Source organism: Mauremys reevesii, linkage group 6 (assembly GCF_016161935.1).
Source record: "Mauremys reevesii isolate NIE-2019 linkage group 6, ASM1616193v1, whole genome shotgun sequence".
Lineage (NCBI taxonomy): Eukaryota > Metazoa > Chordata > Testudines > Geoemydidae > Mauremys > Mauremys reevesii.
In genome coordinates, this window is record NC_052628.1 from 94,240,196 (window position 1) to 94,258,513 (window position 18,318).

The following is an 18,318-nucleotide window of genomic DNA, read 5'->3' on the forward strand; positions in this document are numbered from 1 at the left end:
GCCTCTTACGCAGAACTTTAAAACAGAACCACTATCAGTGTAGCTCACTTTTCAAGGTTCCCCAATCTGGAAGTTTTTCGGGGGTCTTCATTAAACCTTAACTGTGGGTTGTATTTTCATCTTGACATACTGTATAATTCCCAGTAATGAGAGCTCAGTGTTCATTGAAAGGGGACTGGACCCCCCGGTTTGTTTTTAATAATTAGCTGAATGTAGCTATTCTTGAATATTGCCTTTTAAAACCGATGTGACTATTTTAGTGCCTTTTCTTCCCAGTAGTTTTGACAACTATAACGCCTTGCTTTGTGGAATCACAGATTGTTCAGACTTCACCTAATAAAGAATGCAGCTCTTGGGATTCTCAGAGGTACTCTTGAAGGCTTGAGCCAGTGCTACATGTTTTCCTAAGACATTACATGGGCTCCTAGTGAAATTCCTGATCTGGTATAAAATTTTATTGATTTCTTTCTGAAGCATGTTACATGCCTGCCCAAGCATACCATATCTTACAAGCCCTTAATGCCCATTACATTCCAAGACATTCACTTTTTGCAGTTCTGTTTTTTTACCAGCTCTCAGCTGGATAAATACTTACTATCATACCAGTCCAATTGTCTAACTTGAAAAGAGACCCCCTTCTTGGAAAACAAGCTATATTTATATTAATATTTTTAAATGTCCATCCATCACCAAAAGGCACTAGTGCGCCTTAAAAATAATGCAGTAATTTTACCACAAGCTGCTCCAGTACCTCAGATGCACACAAGAAAAATGAAATGGTCGTGATTAAACTGATCCAGCTAGGAAGGAATGCAACAAGTTCTGAAAACCAAAAGAGATTTCAGCACAAATGATCTTGCTTCTTCCAAGTGAGTGTTCCAGCTGATCTGCATACACCAGCATCTTCAAGGCTCCAGTGCAAGCAGGACTCTGTGTTGGCTTCACTAAAATACACAATACCTCCTTTGATGCTCCATTGGTAGCTAAAATGGGGGATTTGATGCTAGGTCACATCAGAGTCTAGTTGACATTGGCCTCACACAACCTAGTGGGAAACTTGCTGCAAAGGAACAAGAGTCCATCCAAAAGTAAAATAGCAGTGTCAGCCCCCAAAAAACAAAAACAAACAAACAAAAGAACAAATAGAGGGGAAGGGTATATAGTTAAATGATTCCACACCTGACTTTGAGATGCCATTCATAATTCAGTTACCGCATATAAGACTTATTTTAAGCAATTCCTACTTGGTCAATATATATAAATATTCTGTTGACTATGGTCCCGTTTCAGCTATTTAGATTCTGTGGCCATTGGAGGACCCCTCCGTCCCCACACACACGTCTGTTACTTTTGAGTGTATTTTCTACACTTCCCAGGTTTACTGCCATTATATGGTATTGTGACTTATGAAGCTCAAATGTAATTGGTTTTTATTTCCTTCCTTTAATCTCATTCAGACAGATGAAATCCCTTTGATCACAAACCTGTTAATTTCCATCAGTCTATTTCTGTCGTTGCCCTGTGTGAAATAGAGGCATGTTTTACATAGAAGACTTGGATGTTTGCAGTAATTTCTGCATATCTGCTGCTTCCCTATGGAGTTCCAATTTACTGAAGCTAAAGTTTGTCATCTTAATTGTGTACAGCTCAGAAACTCAGCTTATGCAGCTCAGCGAGAAAATAAAACACTAATTTCTTCAGTCCAAGTCATATGTAGGAAATTTCATAGACCTGATTGATTTCAGCTACTTACTTCAAAAGATAAACAAGATATTATTTCTATGTTTAAGTACGGTATAGCATCCACAAAACAAGCATTTCAAAAGGTTAAATTTACAAGAAAATAAATTCTGGCAGATGTGAGGACAGTATAAAAATAAGAAACACTGCATTGAGTTCTGTACACCAAACTCTCAGACTCTTGAGTTTCTCTTGTGACTTCCTGTATCAGGAAGAGGTCATAGTAAAATCAACCTGCTTGGATGGTTTCTGTTATCCTGAAGATGTTCCACATAGAAATCTCTCACTGAATTTAGTAGGCATTCCATGCATGAAAAAAACTGCAGGATCAATCCATCTATGGCTCTTGTTACCATGGTATTGGAGTACCTCACAATCTTTAATGTATTTATTTTCACCATACCCTGTGAGGTAGGGAAGCATTATCCCCAACTTCCAGATGGGGAATTGAGGCAAGAAGACACTAAGTGACTTGCCCAAAGTCACACAGGAACTTTATAATTGGAGCAGGGAATTGAACCTGCATCTTCCTGAGGGTACGTCTTCACTACCCGCCATATCGGCGGGTAGCAATCGATTTCTCGGAGTTCGATATATCGCATCTCATCTAGATGTGATATATCGAACTCCGAACGCGCTCCCGTCGACTCCACCACCGCGAACGGCAGTGGCGGAGTCGACGGGGGAGCCACGGACGTCGATCCCGCGCCGTGAGGACGGGTAAGTAATTCGAACTAGGGTACTTCGACTGAAGTTGCGTAGCTTAGATCGAACCCCCCCCCACCCCCAGTGTAGACCAGGCCTTAGTCCCAGCTTAGTGCCCTAGCTACTAGACCACAGATTTTTAAATTGCGGTTTGGGACCCCTTAGGGGGTTGTGAGGTTCTTAAATGGGGGATAACGAGCTGTTACCTTCCACCCCAAACCCTGCTTTGCCTCCAGCATTTATAATGGTGTTAAATATATTTAAAAGTGTTTTTAATTTTAATTTATAAGGGGGTGGGGGTCGTACTCAGAGGCTTGCTATGTGAAAGGTTTGAGTACAAAAGTTTGAGAACCACTGTACTAGACAGTATAGTTAACTAGCATTGGGCCTGATCCAGCACTGTCCAAGACAATGACAGTGTGTGGGAACAGGAGCAGGGCTATTCAGAGGTTTGTGTTTGGTGAGTAATGGTATGAGCACAAATGTCCATTTCCTCTTTTTTATTTAATTTTTGTGAAGCCATACCATAGCTGCTCATTCTGTTGTTCATTTATCATTCTCACTATTAACAGCATTGTTGGAAGAACAGTCATATTCCCCATCTCATTGCTAACAGAACAAATGAGGAATTGCCAATGAACACCACCATAATTCATGGCCTTTTAAGTGATGGTTTTAGAAAGGAAGTCCTCCTGAGAATATGTATCTGTGAAACAAAGGGCACCTGGAAGACTACATTCTCTAAAGATTTCTTCCGTTCCTGAGAGAAAAAAATGGTAGTTCATTCCACAGTGGAGACCCAGATGGGATCCTCTTTTGTCATCCTTGAGGACAGAATCATTATTTACATATTGTAGAAACTCACTTCTGTGTTCTCAGTCGCTTGCCCATTGTCACAGATCCACAGGATCAGTGCTACTTTCCAGGTTCTAAACAGTCCCTTGGAGGTACCTGTTCAGAATGCCACCCCCCAAGGGTTCTACTCCTCTGTAAGGGTTGGCCATGTTGCTTCTGTGCCTCCAAGACTGATTCTCTGGGCTCTTGCACTCCCGTTTCACACTGTGAGTTGTGTCCAGCAAGTCCAACTGAGATAGACTCCTCCTCAGAGACTTGTATACTCTTCAGGGACCAGTGCACCACAGCAATTATTTGCAGTAACACCAGGCAGCCTTTTCAAAATAAAGTAGAATTTATTAGTCAACTGGAACACTACATCAGAAGCCCTTAGTTTAGCATAGAGAAGCAAAGGTTAAGATATAGTCCATACTGACCAAGCCAGTGCAATCAGCCGTGCTGCTATGGAATCCATATCTGGCTCTGACTCGCTGTCAGTCTCGGGTGAGAGTTGCTGAGTCTCTCCAACAGCCACCCCCAAACCCCCTGCCAAACCTGTGGAGTTCACATGTTCTGCCTGCTGGGTAAGCATCAGTTGCTCAATCCTTAGGGCTCCCAATGTCTTTGTGGATCAATCCTCCATTGATATGGCTCGGTTTAATGACCTATTCATTCCCCCTCCCAACAGTTACTGTTACGTGACAACACCTCATGTCTCCTGCTCTGCCCCAAGAGCAGCTTTTTTATTTTTAACTCTTTTGCACCCACAGGGTAGCAATGCAAAGTACAGAGGGAAACTGAGGCACACACAGGCCTAATAAAATAGTACAGAAAATTCCCACTTCATCACAGCCATTAACTACCCAGATTCATTGCTGGGAGATTTGGGTACATAAATAATACAGGACTGATCTCTGCCTGATTACCAGTAGTGTATCTGGCTATAATGAGCAAGTCAATGACAACATAGACTCATGCTTCCATAATGACTACAATGGAAGTTTAGAGTGTGAAAGGAATGCCAGACTGGGGCCCTAATGAATATGAAATAGCTTGTGATCTGTTATGCTTTTCTTCTCTTGTGCATGTCTGAGCTAGGCAACCATGTACAGATGCAACGTGAAGCACTTGGTGGTCATATTAGTTCTCTCTAGGTCAAATACACTTTTTTGTTCTTCCTTGTAAATTTCACGTGTGGAATACTGAGTGTGTGTATTTTACAGGCTGCCTATTAATTAATGCATCTCTCATAATCGAAAAAGAACAGTAGAGGTAGAAATAATTTGATACATCAATCCTGTAAAGCTGGGTCATGTTACTTTGATCACCAGTCTTGTTCGTGGTTTTGTTTTTTAACTCATGTGACTTTTTTTTTTCCTTTTTGGTAAGAAAATTCTGATTTTCACTTTGTCTTTGCCCTTTTCTTTAGTCCATCTCTGACCTGGAGAGACGTACAGCATATTATTGTAAGGACTTCTCGTGCAGGACATCTGAATTCTAATGACTGGAAAACCAATGCTGCTGGTTATAAGGGTGAGAGCTTCCTTTCTTATTCACCATGACAGGCAAAAACAAAATCGGACATTTAAAGGCGAAGCTGAGGAAAATAATCTCAGATGGCTTGTCTGTCACCTGCAGTATGTGCAGCTTTTGGTCTTTTTCATTAACAAAACAGACATGTTCCTTCTCCTCCTTTAAAGGCTGGGATTTGAAATTACTAGAAAAGTAAAAATTATGGACTGGATTTTGGTCAACCCTTTCTGCCTACTTTCTGGTAACACAAAGCAGGCAGTAAAGTATCTTAACCAAGTGTTTGTGTCTTCCAGGCACAGGTGTACAGATGGTCTAGCTTGATGTTAAGGTCACAGAATTTAATGTCAAGTAAACCTGAAATAAAACATTTCAATTCGGGAATATAAGGGATTTTGATTGAAAATGGAGAAATGGAACATTTTGACATTACTGAACAGAAATTTTTCAGAACTTTTCATTCTGCACAAAGAAGTATTTGATATTTCAGCGGTTTGCCCTGATTTGGGATGAAAACAAGTGTCAAAATATCAGACTGTCTCAAGGGACATAAATCCCAGTTTTCAATCAGACATTTTTCAAATTTTCAAAAAACTCTAGACATTTTTTAAAGTTCTCACTAAATGTTTTACTGGTTTTGACCAGCTGTTACAGATATATATACATACCATCATAGTCAATGACTAGCAATACCATATAATTCTGCTTATATTTTAGAGATGGTCTAAAAGTGGACCTTGAATCTAAACACCTCTGAATTTCAAGATGTTTAGTTCCCATTTCTAAACCTTTTATTGGCTTTATTTCTGGGTTGGATGGAAAACTCAGAAGGTCTATTTCTGATTTCATTCTCATGAGAATTCCACCCAAGTTTTAAGATGAGCCTATCTTGTAGGATTTATGCCATTTTGTGCCAAAAACTCCTGAGAACAGTTCACAAAGTATCAGAGCCATCAAATTTTCACACAATTTCACACTAAAATTTGGCCTTGAATCTAAGCCCTAGCTTTAACCTATTCCAGATCACAGAACATCCACCACAGAACATATTTAATATGTAATTCTGCCCCATGACATTTCTGCTGCATCTGAATTAGAAACAGAAAAAAGGCCCCTTTCATTTTTGGATTCAGTCCAGAACCTAAACGATAGAGGATAGTTTTGGAAATGGGGATTCAACTCCAGACCACCTCAAAATTAAAATGTTTTCATATTCAAGGTGTGAGGCATAGCCTGGCATTAAAAATGTATTGGAAGGAAATGCGTATTGATATCTTATTATTGTGCTTGAAACTATCTAGACTATGGTCTTCAAGTGGTGTAAATTGTAGCATTTTGGTTACTATCTAATTTTCAGAATTCTCTCCCTTTGTATTTTTTCACCTGTTCCCAAGAAAGGCAATAATGTCATAGTGCTCAGTATCATTCTCTGATGTATCTTAGAGCAGTTGTCTCTCATTAGCAAATTGAAGAGTTGTATTAACACATGGTATACTAGCAGTAGCAGCAGCAACAGAGCCTTTATAGTTACAACAATTCTTTCTCTGACTTAACCCCCCAACAACTGGAAGACACACATGTGCTGTGTTTGAATTGTGGTGGCAGATATTTATGAGGTAAAGGAGTTAAGGAGGGTTTCTCCCCCCCTTGTCTAAAAATCCTGAAAGTAGACGTGGATGACTGTGGAGAGGCAGGAAATACAACTTCACCTGGCAAAACTCGGCAGTAGACTTCATGGTGGAATTCAAAAGGAGCAAGACAAACTAAGTGCCTCGACCTCTGTGGAGCTAAGGATCAACTTTAACCCAAATAAAGCACCAGTTTTAACTAAATTATTTTGGCAACTTAGGCTAAGCAAATGGTTCCAATAAAAATCCAGCTCTCTTTAAACCTCTGTTGGTTTTGGATAGAAGAGAAGCAAAAGAGTTAGATTAAATCACAACATCCAAACCTGAGCTCGAAGGGGGAGTTGCACACCGCTGCTGGCAAGAATAAGACTGTATTTTACTAGTGCACGTGGCAATATTTAGTATAATATTTCACTATTATCCTTCACTGCTGCCAAGAGTAACAGTTAAAGTATGGGTTTTTCATAGATGAATTACTCTGATCCTTGTGGAATTGTAGCATAATTTTGTTGATGTCAAGACCCATATTTCTTCCAAAGCATGTTCATAACAAGGCCGAAAAGAGAATTTTTCTGAAATTGACTAAGGCAAAGTAAGGCACAAGAAACAAGCTGCCTTTCTTCCATGAATGCTAGAAGATAAAGGAGAAGGGGGCAGGGAGATTGGTTCTTTAGAAATGAGAAATCAAAGGGTGAAAACAACAAAAACTTGGAAGAACGTCTCACTCAAAGGGTCAGCAAAAGCTGGTACTTGAAAGTGGGTCAGCCTGCCTGTTCAGTGGGCTGGCTGGCTGGGCTGCATGGCAACACCGTCCCTCAGCACAATCACTCTCACTGTTTGTCATTGGGGAACAGAAAGGAGGAGCTCACAAATGTAGCTATTGGCTACAAGGTCTCCAGTTTTCTTTCTTTCTTTCTTTTTTACACTAATGAAAAAGATTAACCAATGAATAATACTTGAGCTGCCTTATGCTTTGCACTGCAACGATACCACTTTTCCTCTCCCCCCTCCTCCTCCTTCCAATATACTTTTTCTGGAGAGTAAACAGCACTTATTAAATACCAGTCAACTGAATGAATCTCATGGTTAGAAATGGGTTTTCTTTTTAATTACTATTTCACTGAGAGTCAACAGGTGTCTTTACACAGTAGCTTAGGACAAGGCACTCAAAAAATAGTTTTGAAAATGTATTTTACAAGTACTGTCAGTCACAGACCTTGGTCAGATGGTTTGCAGTGCATCCTTGATCACTACAAAAAATTAGGCAAACTATAGAATGCTCAGCATGGCTAGATTCTACCTGTTATGCCACCTCAAATAATTTCTTTTTCTAAACCTCTGGTTTAGCAAGAAGTTAAAGAGCATCCTTTTTCCTTCTTCTCTTAGGGGTATCAAAACGGTTGATCTTTATCTACTACAGAGATTGCTTTGGAAAGGTTACTTGCTTGTTCAAGTGTTCAGTCAGCAGTGTAGGTTGATATTGAAATCGTAAAAGAAGAATGCAGCATCAATGCTCACTTGTCTGTAGGTTGAAAGAAACAGAATGCAACAAAGTAATTTTAAGAAGCATAAGCATATCTTCTGAATGGCATCACTGAACAGGTATTCACAGTTAGGATCTTAATTTAAGGAGCTTCCCATTTCATACGTCTTTATTTGGTACTAAAGTTCCATGAGCAGTCCAAGACTTTGCATTCTAGCAGCAAGTACAGCATTAGGGGGTCAGGAATGAAAGAATGCTAATCCTGACTCTGCCAGTGACATACTGTATGGTCTTGGGCAACTCACTTTCCCTCATCTGTAAAATGGAGATAATATTACTTATGAGTGAAAAATAGAATTTTAGTGAAAAATATCAAAACTTCAACAGATTGTTTCCATTTTCTGACCACCTCTACAGGCTTTTGCCCCACTGGAGACATTCCAGTTGCCTGCAAGAACTGCAAATGATATGTACCTTTTTGCATCCCACCTCCCCAGCAGCATAGCTCTGGTTTGTAAAGCAATGACAGGGCATTTAAGACCTAATCCTGCACCACTGATGGCAACTGAATGTCACTGGGACTTCACTGGGAGCAGGAGAGAGCCCTTAATGTTTGAATAGGCCCTTGAAGGTGTAAACTGCTATATATTCTGAGTATTCTTATGATGTGCAGAGCCTGTATTGGATGGGGGCAACACTGGAGAAACACAGAAAGAGGAAAATAAGACAACACCATTTGTATTCTGATAATAGATCAGGTTGAAACTGATGTCAAAGTTAAGTATTCAAACAAAATTCAGAGATCAACTGCAGTGTCTGCACAACATTGTGGGTTATTTCAAAAGAGCTGAATGAGCTCCTGTACACATTCCATCACACATTTTAAATCATGATTTAAGAATTAGATTCATTGCTAACAAATATAAGAATTCTGAATGTGACAGACTTACATTCTAAGCTCTCTTGACTTATAGCAGCCACCTATGAGACCTTTTGTCAGCCAAAAATACTCAGAGTGCAGTTTTCTCTGGCCATACCCTATTCCTCCCCGCTTAGGGGCTGCAGGTCAGTGTAGTAGTATAGAACCATTCCCATAGCTCTGCACCACTTAAACCAACACCGTAAAAAAGGTGCAGTAGCACACAGAATCTAGACCATTGAATGTAGGGTAACTCAATAGAAGATTCTAGCATCCTTCATCAGGGCCCTAGCATCTGCCACTCTGCTATGGCATTCTAATACTTCATGCATTATATTTATCAAGAAGCAGGAAAGACTATTACACCATGCACCTTCCAACAAAAGCCAGCCCCTTCAGCAATCACCTTTAATCAGCATATTAAGGGCAGGGGAGGGGAATGAAAAGACACCTTCATTAATGAAATGTCATTGAAAACTGCCAAGTCGGTATGACCCCAGGAGTTAGTTTAGCAGGCCCTCAGCTTCCCAGTCCATATGGATTTAAAGTTTGAGAGATATCCCCAAGCTATTTCCTTGATCACAGTTGAACATCTAGATGCTATTATTAATTTATGGCCGTACCTGATTAATTTCATTTCAATTCTCATTTAGCTGCCCTTTGCTTACATCATGGGCTTTTGATGTTGTTCTGAACACATGAGGGCAGCACTCGTCATAGCACCAGGGAAGCGGATGGAAGAAGTCCCTAAAATTAACTGGGATTCTGTCAGAAATGTAGTCCCCTACTTCTCTCAGTAAGGAACCACATTGGCAGAATACACACTATAGGTGAGCAGCATGGGCCAGGGGGAGGAGGAGGAGTGGCCAGTGATAGTGGTGACCATTTAGAATTGTCAAACATGTTTAAATATCACAGAAATCATAGGATTGATGCCAGCACCTTTATCATTTCATTTGTATAAAGTATCATTGCAGTTATTACTGTGGAAACTGACGGGTGGAGGAGATAGAGTGTAAATGGTAGGGGAAATAAGGCCATAAATCTTTAATTTTTCAATACAGGGTTTTAGATGATTGGGGGACCTAGAAATTACAGGGTTTTATTTGGCAGACAATGCATCCCATTCTAGGTGGCGCTTGTTTCCTAGATCATTTCTTCCGTTCCATCAGCAAATGCTCAGATGGCAATTATCAGTAATGTTAAAATTACTTTGGGAGCTATTCGGTGCTCCAAATTTAAAACTAGGTTAAACAAATTGCCTGGTTTCTGAACCTTATCTTTGCAAGAATCACCAAATCTTTTGGGGACGTAGGATTCTGCAACCTGAAAGCTTGTAGGATTCTTCTCAGAGATTTTTATTTTTGCTTAATAGAAATTGATATACCTCCCAATTTTGCTTTTTAAATTAAAAGAGATAGCTGAGAGCAGGAACAATAGCAACATGGTTAGGTAGTTCCAGAGGTGAGGAGTTCCAGAGAAAGGAAAAAAGATGCCTGGAGAGAGCCCAAAAAATCCTCATTCCTCCTCCCAACTTTAAACCCATCAAAAGCTCCTCATTATGACAACTGTAATTCTAGCTGAGGCTGCTGTGTCTGCAGTGCTTTATTCCCTGCTGGCCCTAGGAACCAAGAGATTGGTTGTAAAATCAAACTGGGAAAGTCTGAGCGGACACACCTCTTCAAGATCAATGACTAGATACATAAAAAAAACGTAGATTGACCATAACATATTGTAATACGTCCTAATTTGCTTGTCTGCATTTATAGTATTCATATATTGTGGGCCTGATTTACCACTATGTTGGTTCAGTTTGACAGCGGTGTGACTCCATGGTTTTCAGTGGACTTAATCTACCCTAAAACTGGTGTAACACAGTGATAAATCAGGCCATAGACATTTATATTACAGTGGCACCTACAAACCGTATTCAAGGATGAGATGGATTGTGTTTGGCACCTTACAAACAAGCAATAAAGAAGAGAGTCCTCAGGGCCGGCTTTAGGACAATTCCACCAATTCCCCCGTGCCTAAGAGGGCCCCGCGCCCAGTGGCAGGGCCTCCGGGGGGGGGCAAGTGGCCGAGAATCCCTTCCCTGGCTAGAGGCTTCTTTTTAATTTTTACTCACCTGGCAGCACTCCAGGTCTTGGGCAGCACTTCAGTGGCGGGTCCTTCACTCGCTCTAGGTCTTCGGCAGCACTTCAGCGGCAGGTCCTTCAGTGCCGTCGAAGATCTGGAGCGAGTGAAGGACCCGCCTCCAAAGACTAGGAACGTCGCCCGGTGAGTACAAGCCCCACGTGGTTTTTTTTGTGTGTGTGTTTTTTTCCCCCCAGTCATCCCTGCTGGGACCTCCTTGAAACTGTTCGAATCAGGCCCCGCACTTGCTAAAGCCGGCCCTGACAGTCCTTGCCCCAGAGAGCTTCCAGGCTTGGTATCCATTGCATAATCCAGGCTATGAATAAACAATTTTCAAGAAATATACATTATAAAAATTACAGACTGAACTGACAGCACCAACACCAGCCAACCCACAGATACAATAACATTCGACTTTTCCCCTTTAACACACCTTAATCCAACCCTTTCTCAAAGCCTGGGGGGAGAAAAATTAACCTTGTAGCATGCGTGCCCTACAGGTCAACAGACTCAGGCTCTGCATGAAAAACGAAAATGATACCTTTCCAGTTTGCAATAATAACTATTCCTAGTTAGACTAGAGTTACTGAATTAAACTTGAGTAAGAAATGGTTATGCTGGAAAGACAGAACACTTTGCCTTTACTCCTTAAAAATAAAAAGCCCAAGGAATATGTGCAATCACATAATTATGTTGATGTCACTGTTATAACAACCGTCCTTGGAAATTGGGAGATTTTGCAATCTAGCTGCCTAGCTTTACACATACACCCATGGGAATTCTATGCACAGATGTTAGGTGCAGAGTTTTGTGGGTGGAGCTCAGTTCTCTCTCTCTTTTCTTTTCTTTTTAAATAAAATGCGTCCCTAAGGTCCAATGGAGTTTGATTTTCATTGTGTTTTATTGGGTATTTTCAGTAATTATATTCACAAATATTCTGCCACCAGGATGACTATATTGTTTAGTGGACAGAGCTTGGGACTGGGATTCAGGGCTCTTAGAGTGAAATCATGGTCCCATTGAAGTAAATGGGAACGTTGCCATTAACTTGTATGGGTCCAGGATGTCACCCTTAGGTCTATTTTTTACATTGCCAATTACTCTGTGAGACTTTGGCCAATTATTTAACTTCTCTTTGTCTTAGTTCACTTATCTATACCTATTATACTACTTATTCACCTTACAGGGTTATTGAGATGGATATTTAATTATAAATACTTGTATTATTATTTATTAAATATGTATACCGTAACCACAATGTATTTTTTATTCATCCATCTGTTGCTGAAATCTGATACTGTCCCTGTGCTCAGTCAGGTGTTCTTTTAACTGTTGATAATTTACTGGAACATAAGCACTTTCAAAAAGATACAGAAATTACATAAGCCAACACAAGAGAGATGTTCTTCACTATGCACCTGATACTCTAAGCAGCACAGAAATGGTATTCGTGTGTCTATAGCTAAAGATCTCTCACCATTTGCACTTCTAATTCACTCAACTAATCTGTCATAATTTGCTCTGAGTTATTTGCTTATAAATTCTCAGTGAAAGGTTGTTTGTTTGTTTTCTGTAATCCAAATATGGTTAGATCCATCTGCTTTTAATATCTAGGGGAAACCTCAGATGCACATTCAAGGAGAAATTTGGCCTGAAGAGTCTTAAAAAGGGAAATGAGTGGGTTTTTTAAATACATGTTGTGCTCCAGTCACAAATGGCTTGTTTTGTTTAAAGAAAATTTACAGACAGTTGGTTTTGCAATGGAGTTGTCTCTTTTGGAGAAATACACTGTAAAATGACCATCACTGAGTTTAAAAATTATATCTTACATTACCACACATGCATCATAGCCAACTTTCTTTCAACAAACCTTTTGTAAAGCTAGTGCACCAGCATATAACCCTTAGATTAATTCCCTTCATACAGAATGAGTCATTTTATAAAAGATAGAAATGAATGGCCACAGTGCGGTCTTTATGGCCAAAATCCTATTATACAGTGTGATACCCATACCCGAGGGTGGGGGGCAATCCTAGAAAAAGTAGGGGTAGGGCAGGTTTTCTCATTCTATCACGACACTTTTCACAAGGCAACTTTTCTAGGGACAAAGGAAACAGCAGGTTTCTTGATCACTCTGATAAGATTCTCAACAAATATGATAAATGCAATGGTGTTTTTCTGTGATGTGGATGACAATGCATCCATGGGTAGCGGACTTAACTAGTGACCTATTTCTCATAAGCTACCAAATGACCATCAGAGAGTAATGACTTTCATTACTGCCCAGGGCCTGATTTGCATCAGAGACCCAGAAGTGAAGAGCTCTGTCTCCTATTACAAGTCCTTTAGTCAACCAGTCTTCATTTAGTGAATAAGCTAATATGTAGGTGTATTTTAAATTCCTGAAATAGGCAGTTACTGTGAGAATGTAATTATAAATGCAATCTACAGGTTGATTTTCTGCATGCTAAGGTGGTCTTTGTTGTTTTTTAAGGTGGTTTTAGGTCTCATAAAGGATGCAGGACAAAACTGCAAATGGAATTTTTTATCCACCAGACTGAACTGACAGTGGAAGTATCAACTTTCACATGCTGCTCTGCCAGAGTGCCACAGACCTCTTTATTTTATTTCTTATAGATCACAGAATAGTCAATAGTGACTTTCAGATAGTTCGATCTATCAATAAAATCTATATGGTAGTCTTGAGTGTGGTGTTGGATAATATAGTGTTGGTATTGTCTGAAGAAATCAAGCTGTACTGATACAATAATCAGTCACTGGGTTGATATACAGTAACTCCTCACTTAAAGTGGTTCCAGTTAACGTTGTTTTGTTGTTACGTTGCTGATCAATTAGGGAACATGCTCGTTTAAAGTTGAGCTATGCTCCCTTCTAATGTTGTTTGGCAGCTGCCTGCTTTGTCCACTGCTTGCAGGAAGAGCAGCCCGGTGGAACTAGCTGGTGGGTGGTTGGAACCAGGGTGGACCAACAGCCCCCCTGTCAGCTCCCCACTCCCCTAAGTTCTCTGTGCAGCAGCTGCCCAGCAGGCTCGCAATTGCAGCTGTCCATCCCCCCACTGCCATGTGCTGCTCCTGCCCTCTGCCTTAGAGCTGCTTCCCGAGACTCCTGCTTGCTGTGTGGAGGGGAAGAAGAGGGGGACTAATGTCAGGGTGTCCCCCTCCCCCCTGCGTCTGCACCCCGCTTACCCTGTCTTCCATAGAGCGGGGGGGGCATAACAAGGGAGGCATAGCTCAGTGGTTTGAGTGGTTGTGAATTCAATCCTTGAGGGGACACTTAGGGATCTGGGGCAAAATCAGTACTTGGTCCTGCTAGTGAAGGCAGGGGGCTGGACTCGATGACCTTTCAGGGTCCCTTCCAGTTTCATGAGATAGGTATATCTCCATATATAAATATATATATGAGGGAGCTTCGAGGCAGCTGTGGTCCGGTCTCAGCTTGCTGATCTAATTAACAAGGCACTGTACTTCTGACCCCCACTCTTCATACTTAAAGGGGAAATGCGCATCTCTCTCACTCACACACACAGGGTGTGTGTCTCTGTCTGCCCTCCCTCCTTTCCTGCTGCCTTGTACGGTAGAGTGTGAGAGTTAACCCTTAAGGTCTCAGCCAATTGCTAGTTCATCATTTAGCAGTAAGGCATTCTCTGGAAATATCCCACCCTCCGACTTCTCCACCTCAACCAAGCTTCACAATCATCATCACTGTGTACCAGTATTAAATGGTTTGTTTAAAACTTATACTGTGTGTGTGTATATATATATATAATATAGTCTTTTGTCTGATGAAAAAAATTTCCCTAGAACCTAACCCCCTCATTTACATTAATTCTTATGGGGAAATTGGATTCACTTAACATCGTTTCACTTAAAGTCGCATTTTTCAGGAACATAACTACAACGTTAAGTGAGGAGTTAGTGTAATTACATGTAGAAGTTAAGCACAAGTTTTATTGAACAAATAACATACATTGTATCCTTTTTCTGATTATTTGCTATCACTTTTCTATCTACATATCTGGCCCCCAAATTTTCAGTATATCCCATTATAATGTAATATAATAAAGAGGGTAGTACACAGTGCACCTTTCTGTCCTACAAACAGACCATTATGTTATGTGATACTTGGAACAGAAACTGAAAATTCCTTCTAATCCTGCCGAGTCCTTAGAGTTATCTGTATTTTGGGGAAATATGTGGTTTTCTGTTGTCTTGGTTATAAGCAGAAACATTTATATTTTGGTTATAAGCAGAAACATAAAAATGCAAGGAATACGATTACATTCTTTCCATGCCCTCCTTTGAGTTTCAAATACATTATGTGAATTTGAAAATCATGAGTGTTGGTTTTATCCCCAAGAGTAAAAAGAACAGTATCAGATAATTTGTTGTTGGCTGTGCAGTACAGTTATGAGTTTCAAAAGTCAAATCCCATTATTTTAAATTACTGGTAGTTTTTGGCACAACCCAAGTGAATTGGGATTTAAGGATGTGGCTGAAAAACACTAAGTTCTAATTCAAAATCTCAAAAATTCTTTTAGTTGAAATTTGACACAGGCAAAATAGGACAAAGCTTAAGCAGTGCTGCTTAAAAACAAACACATTTTCCTTGTAGCATCCTTTACCATCCCTGCATTTTTCCTTTAAATACATCTGCTTTATACTTGACATACCAAAATACTTCTAACATTTGCAGTAAAACTAATCAAATGACAAAAATTAATTAAAGCAATGTGGAATTAGGACTATATCTATTTAGTAAGTTATCCATCTTTAATAACCTGTCAAAAGTAGAAGTTTGGGAAGAAGATCTATTCTAAGATCATCTTGCAGAAAGATGAGGGGTGGAAAAAGTTGGAGGAGGAGTAAGAAGGGGAGAGTGGCTAATTTCAGGAGCCTGAAGAATCTCCTCATGTTTAAGATATTGTGAAATCCTTTTTAAAAAAAAAAAAACAAATATTGACCAAATTCCTGTGAAATACAGACATCCTTGTAGAGGAGAAGGACAATCTACGGGCAAGCAGGGAGAATTGAAAAGGGGAAGCTTTTCACTGCCAATTAAACACAGATGTTTCAGAATCTCTGTTGTCAAGTACAGAGTTGCCAGCCCAATATCTGGCATCAGCATATCCAAAAAAAAACCAAAAAAAAACCCAAGATCTAAAACACAGTCTAACAGAGCAATCCTGTGTAAAGAGGAGTACTGCAAAATTTCCTAATCAGGTGTAATAATGTTCCTGTTTACTTTCACCACAGGGCTAGTTACACTTGCACCTCTGTCTGGTAAATATGCACAAAACCAATACAGCTGTGGAAACAAATTCAGATTCAGCTGAATATTTAGCACAGTCTTGTATTTTAAAGCATTTCGCTGCAGATGATTCTGTCCTCATTTGATTTTCAGTGAGATTGATATAGATGTCTGGGTCTTGAATAACACAAAACAAATCCAAAAATCCAAAGAAATCCTGTGATTTTATTTCTCCCAATCTAGCTGAGCAATATCTAAAAGCGCAGAAACATGCCGTATATAGTGGCATTTCGGGCAAGTAATTTTGCAGATTCCAGGTGGCTGGATACGTACCAGTGGCTTGAGATGAGATCCGGGGCCAGATTCCCAGCCAGTGTAAATTCACTTCACTGGCAATTTAGGCCAGTTGAGACTGTTCCCCCAGATGTATTTCTAAACTCTCATACTGCCAGCAGTGTCTTCTATTGATTCAATATTGGTAGTGTAAAGCATGCACCACCGTGAACATTAGACAATACCTCTACACTTTCAAAGCCGTTTTCAGGGATTGGAAAATTAGAGGGAATAATGATAATTGCTGGATAATATCAAATGAGGAGAAAACATTCTGCCTCCCATGTAGTTGTTTCATTTGTTTCTGTCAATCCAGTATCTGAAGAGGGATATAATAATCAGGCTCTTTTATAGTGGCTAAACGGTCTGTGAGAAGAGATGATCAGAAGAACTGAAGATCATTTCATTAAAATGGTCAAGGACAAAATGTGGCAGCATAACTTACATTCTGTTTGGCTCTATTAGACATTATAAGCACTGTATTTTCAATGTGGCCCAATTCACCTAGAGACTGGCGAGATTTTAAATTATGACTGAATTTATGAATAACAGCCACTAATACTTCTGCATATGACCAATCCTGGGAATAGATTCTGTCCTTTAAAGGCTCCACTTCAGAGGGGGCAGCACATAATATGAAGTTTACATCACCTTTATGTATAAACAAGAACAGTCTTTTCCTAAACATCCTACATCTTTTCCTATACATGAGAGTGTTGGCCCAAAATAAAGGGATTACGTACCTTTCCTAGAAAAACTGGGGAAGATCTGATAAGCTTGCACAGTTAATCATTGCTAGATGGTCTCTGATTTTATAGTGAGGGTTGGAGGAGCTGCTCTGTGGATAAATAAATGGACATTAACCTCTAGAAATGTTAGTTATTCTTCTTTAATGATAAGAAGAGTAAAGAGATCAGCTACAATTCAATATTTGCTTTGTGAGACTGGTTTTCCCTTAAATCTCTCCTTTTATATATATGTAAAGCTCTGTGCACAACTGTGAAACTGTATAAACAATAGTGGGCCAAGTTACGTGTGTGTGCATGAGGAGAGACATGGCTCAAGGAACACCTTTGCCCTTTGCACCCCTGAGCAACCCGTGGAGCACGGTTGCAGTCTCTCCTCTCAGAGAGTGCAGACGAACACACCCAACAGCTTTATTATGGCAAAGAGAGTGGAGAGGAGGCAGGACCATGGGCTTCCTATGCATTGACCAGCCAGCAGAGTTAAATGGGCACTGAGGGGGAGTACACTGCTACTGAAATGGTACAGCAGCAGGCTTGCTCCCATTCCATATTCTTCTTCTCTGTCAATGAGGCAGAAATCCCCCTGAAGCCATCTCCACACCATCCCTAACATAGGGAGAGCCATAAAGTCACAAATGAACCCAATAATAATTCCTAGTGATTATGATGTGCAGCACATAATGTGTAGTGTGCCTGTCTCTTACACTGCACCTATATCAGCCTTCACTAGACAGCAAACACAACATATCATGATTACCTTGCTAATGGTGTTTTCCTACCTATGTCAGCAGAAGTAAGTCCGCATTCTTTTCCAATGGCAATCACATCTCTAGATGTTACCCCAATGGCACGCCTAGCCCCATATGTGCTGTCAAAGTAATTTTTTACCATTCTTGCAGGCGCCAGAATTGGTTACTGTCAGACACAGTAGAAGTAGAGTTCATAAGCATCACCAGTTTGTGTACAAATGAAGGGGTGTGATTTGAAGACAGTGGG

General features: G+C 40.2%; 1 protein-coding gene across 5 annotated transcripts in view; it reads left to right on the forward strand.

Moving 5' to 3' along the window:
* PCSK5 (proprotein convertase subtilisin/kexin type 5) overlaps window positions 1-18,318 on the forward strand; it is a 285,728-nt gene that overhangs the window by 163,354 nt on the left and 104,056 nt on the right. For all 5 annotated transcript variants that reach the window (XM_039544180.1, XM_039544177.1, XM_039544178.1 and 2 more), the window contains exon 10: window positions 4,709-4,812. In XM_039544180.1, the coding sequence (XP_039400114.1) occupies window positions 4,709-4,812 (104 nt within the window). The remainder of the gene's footprint in view (window positions 1-4,708; window positions 4,813-18,318) is intronic.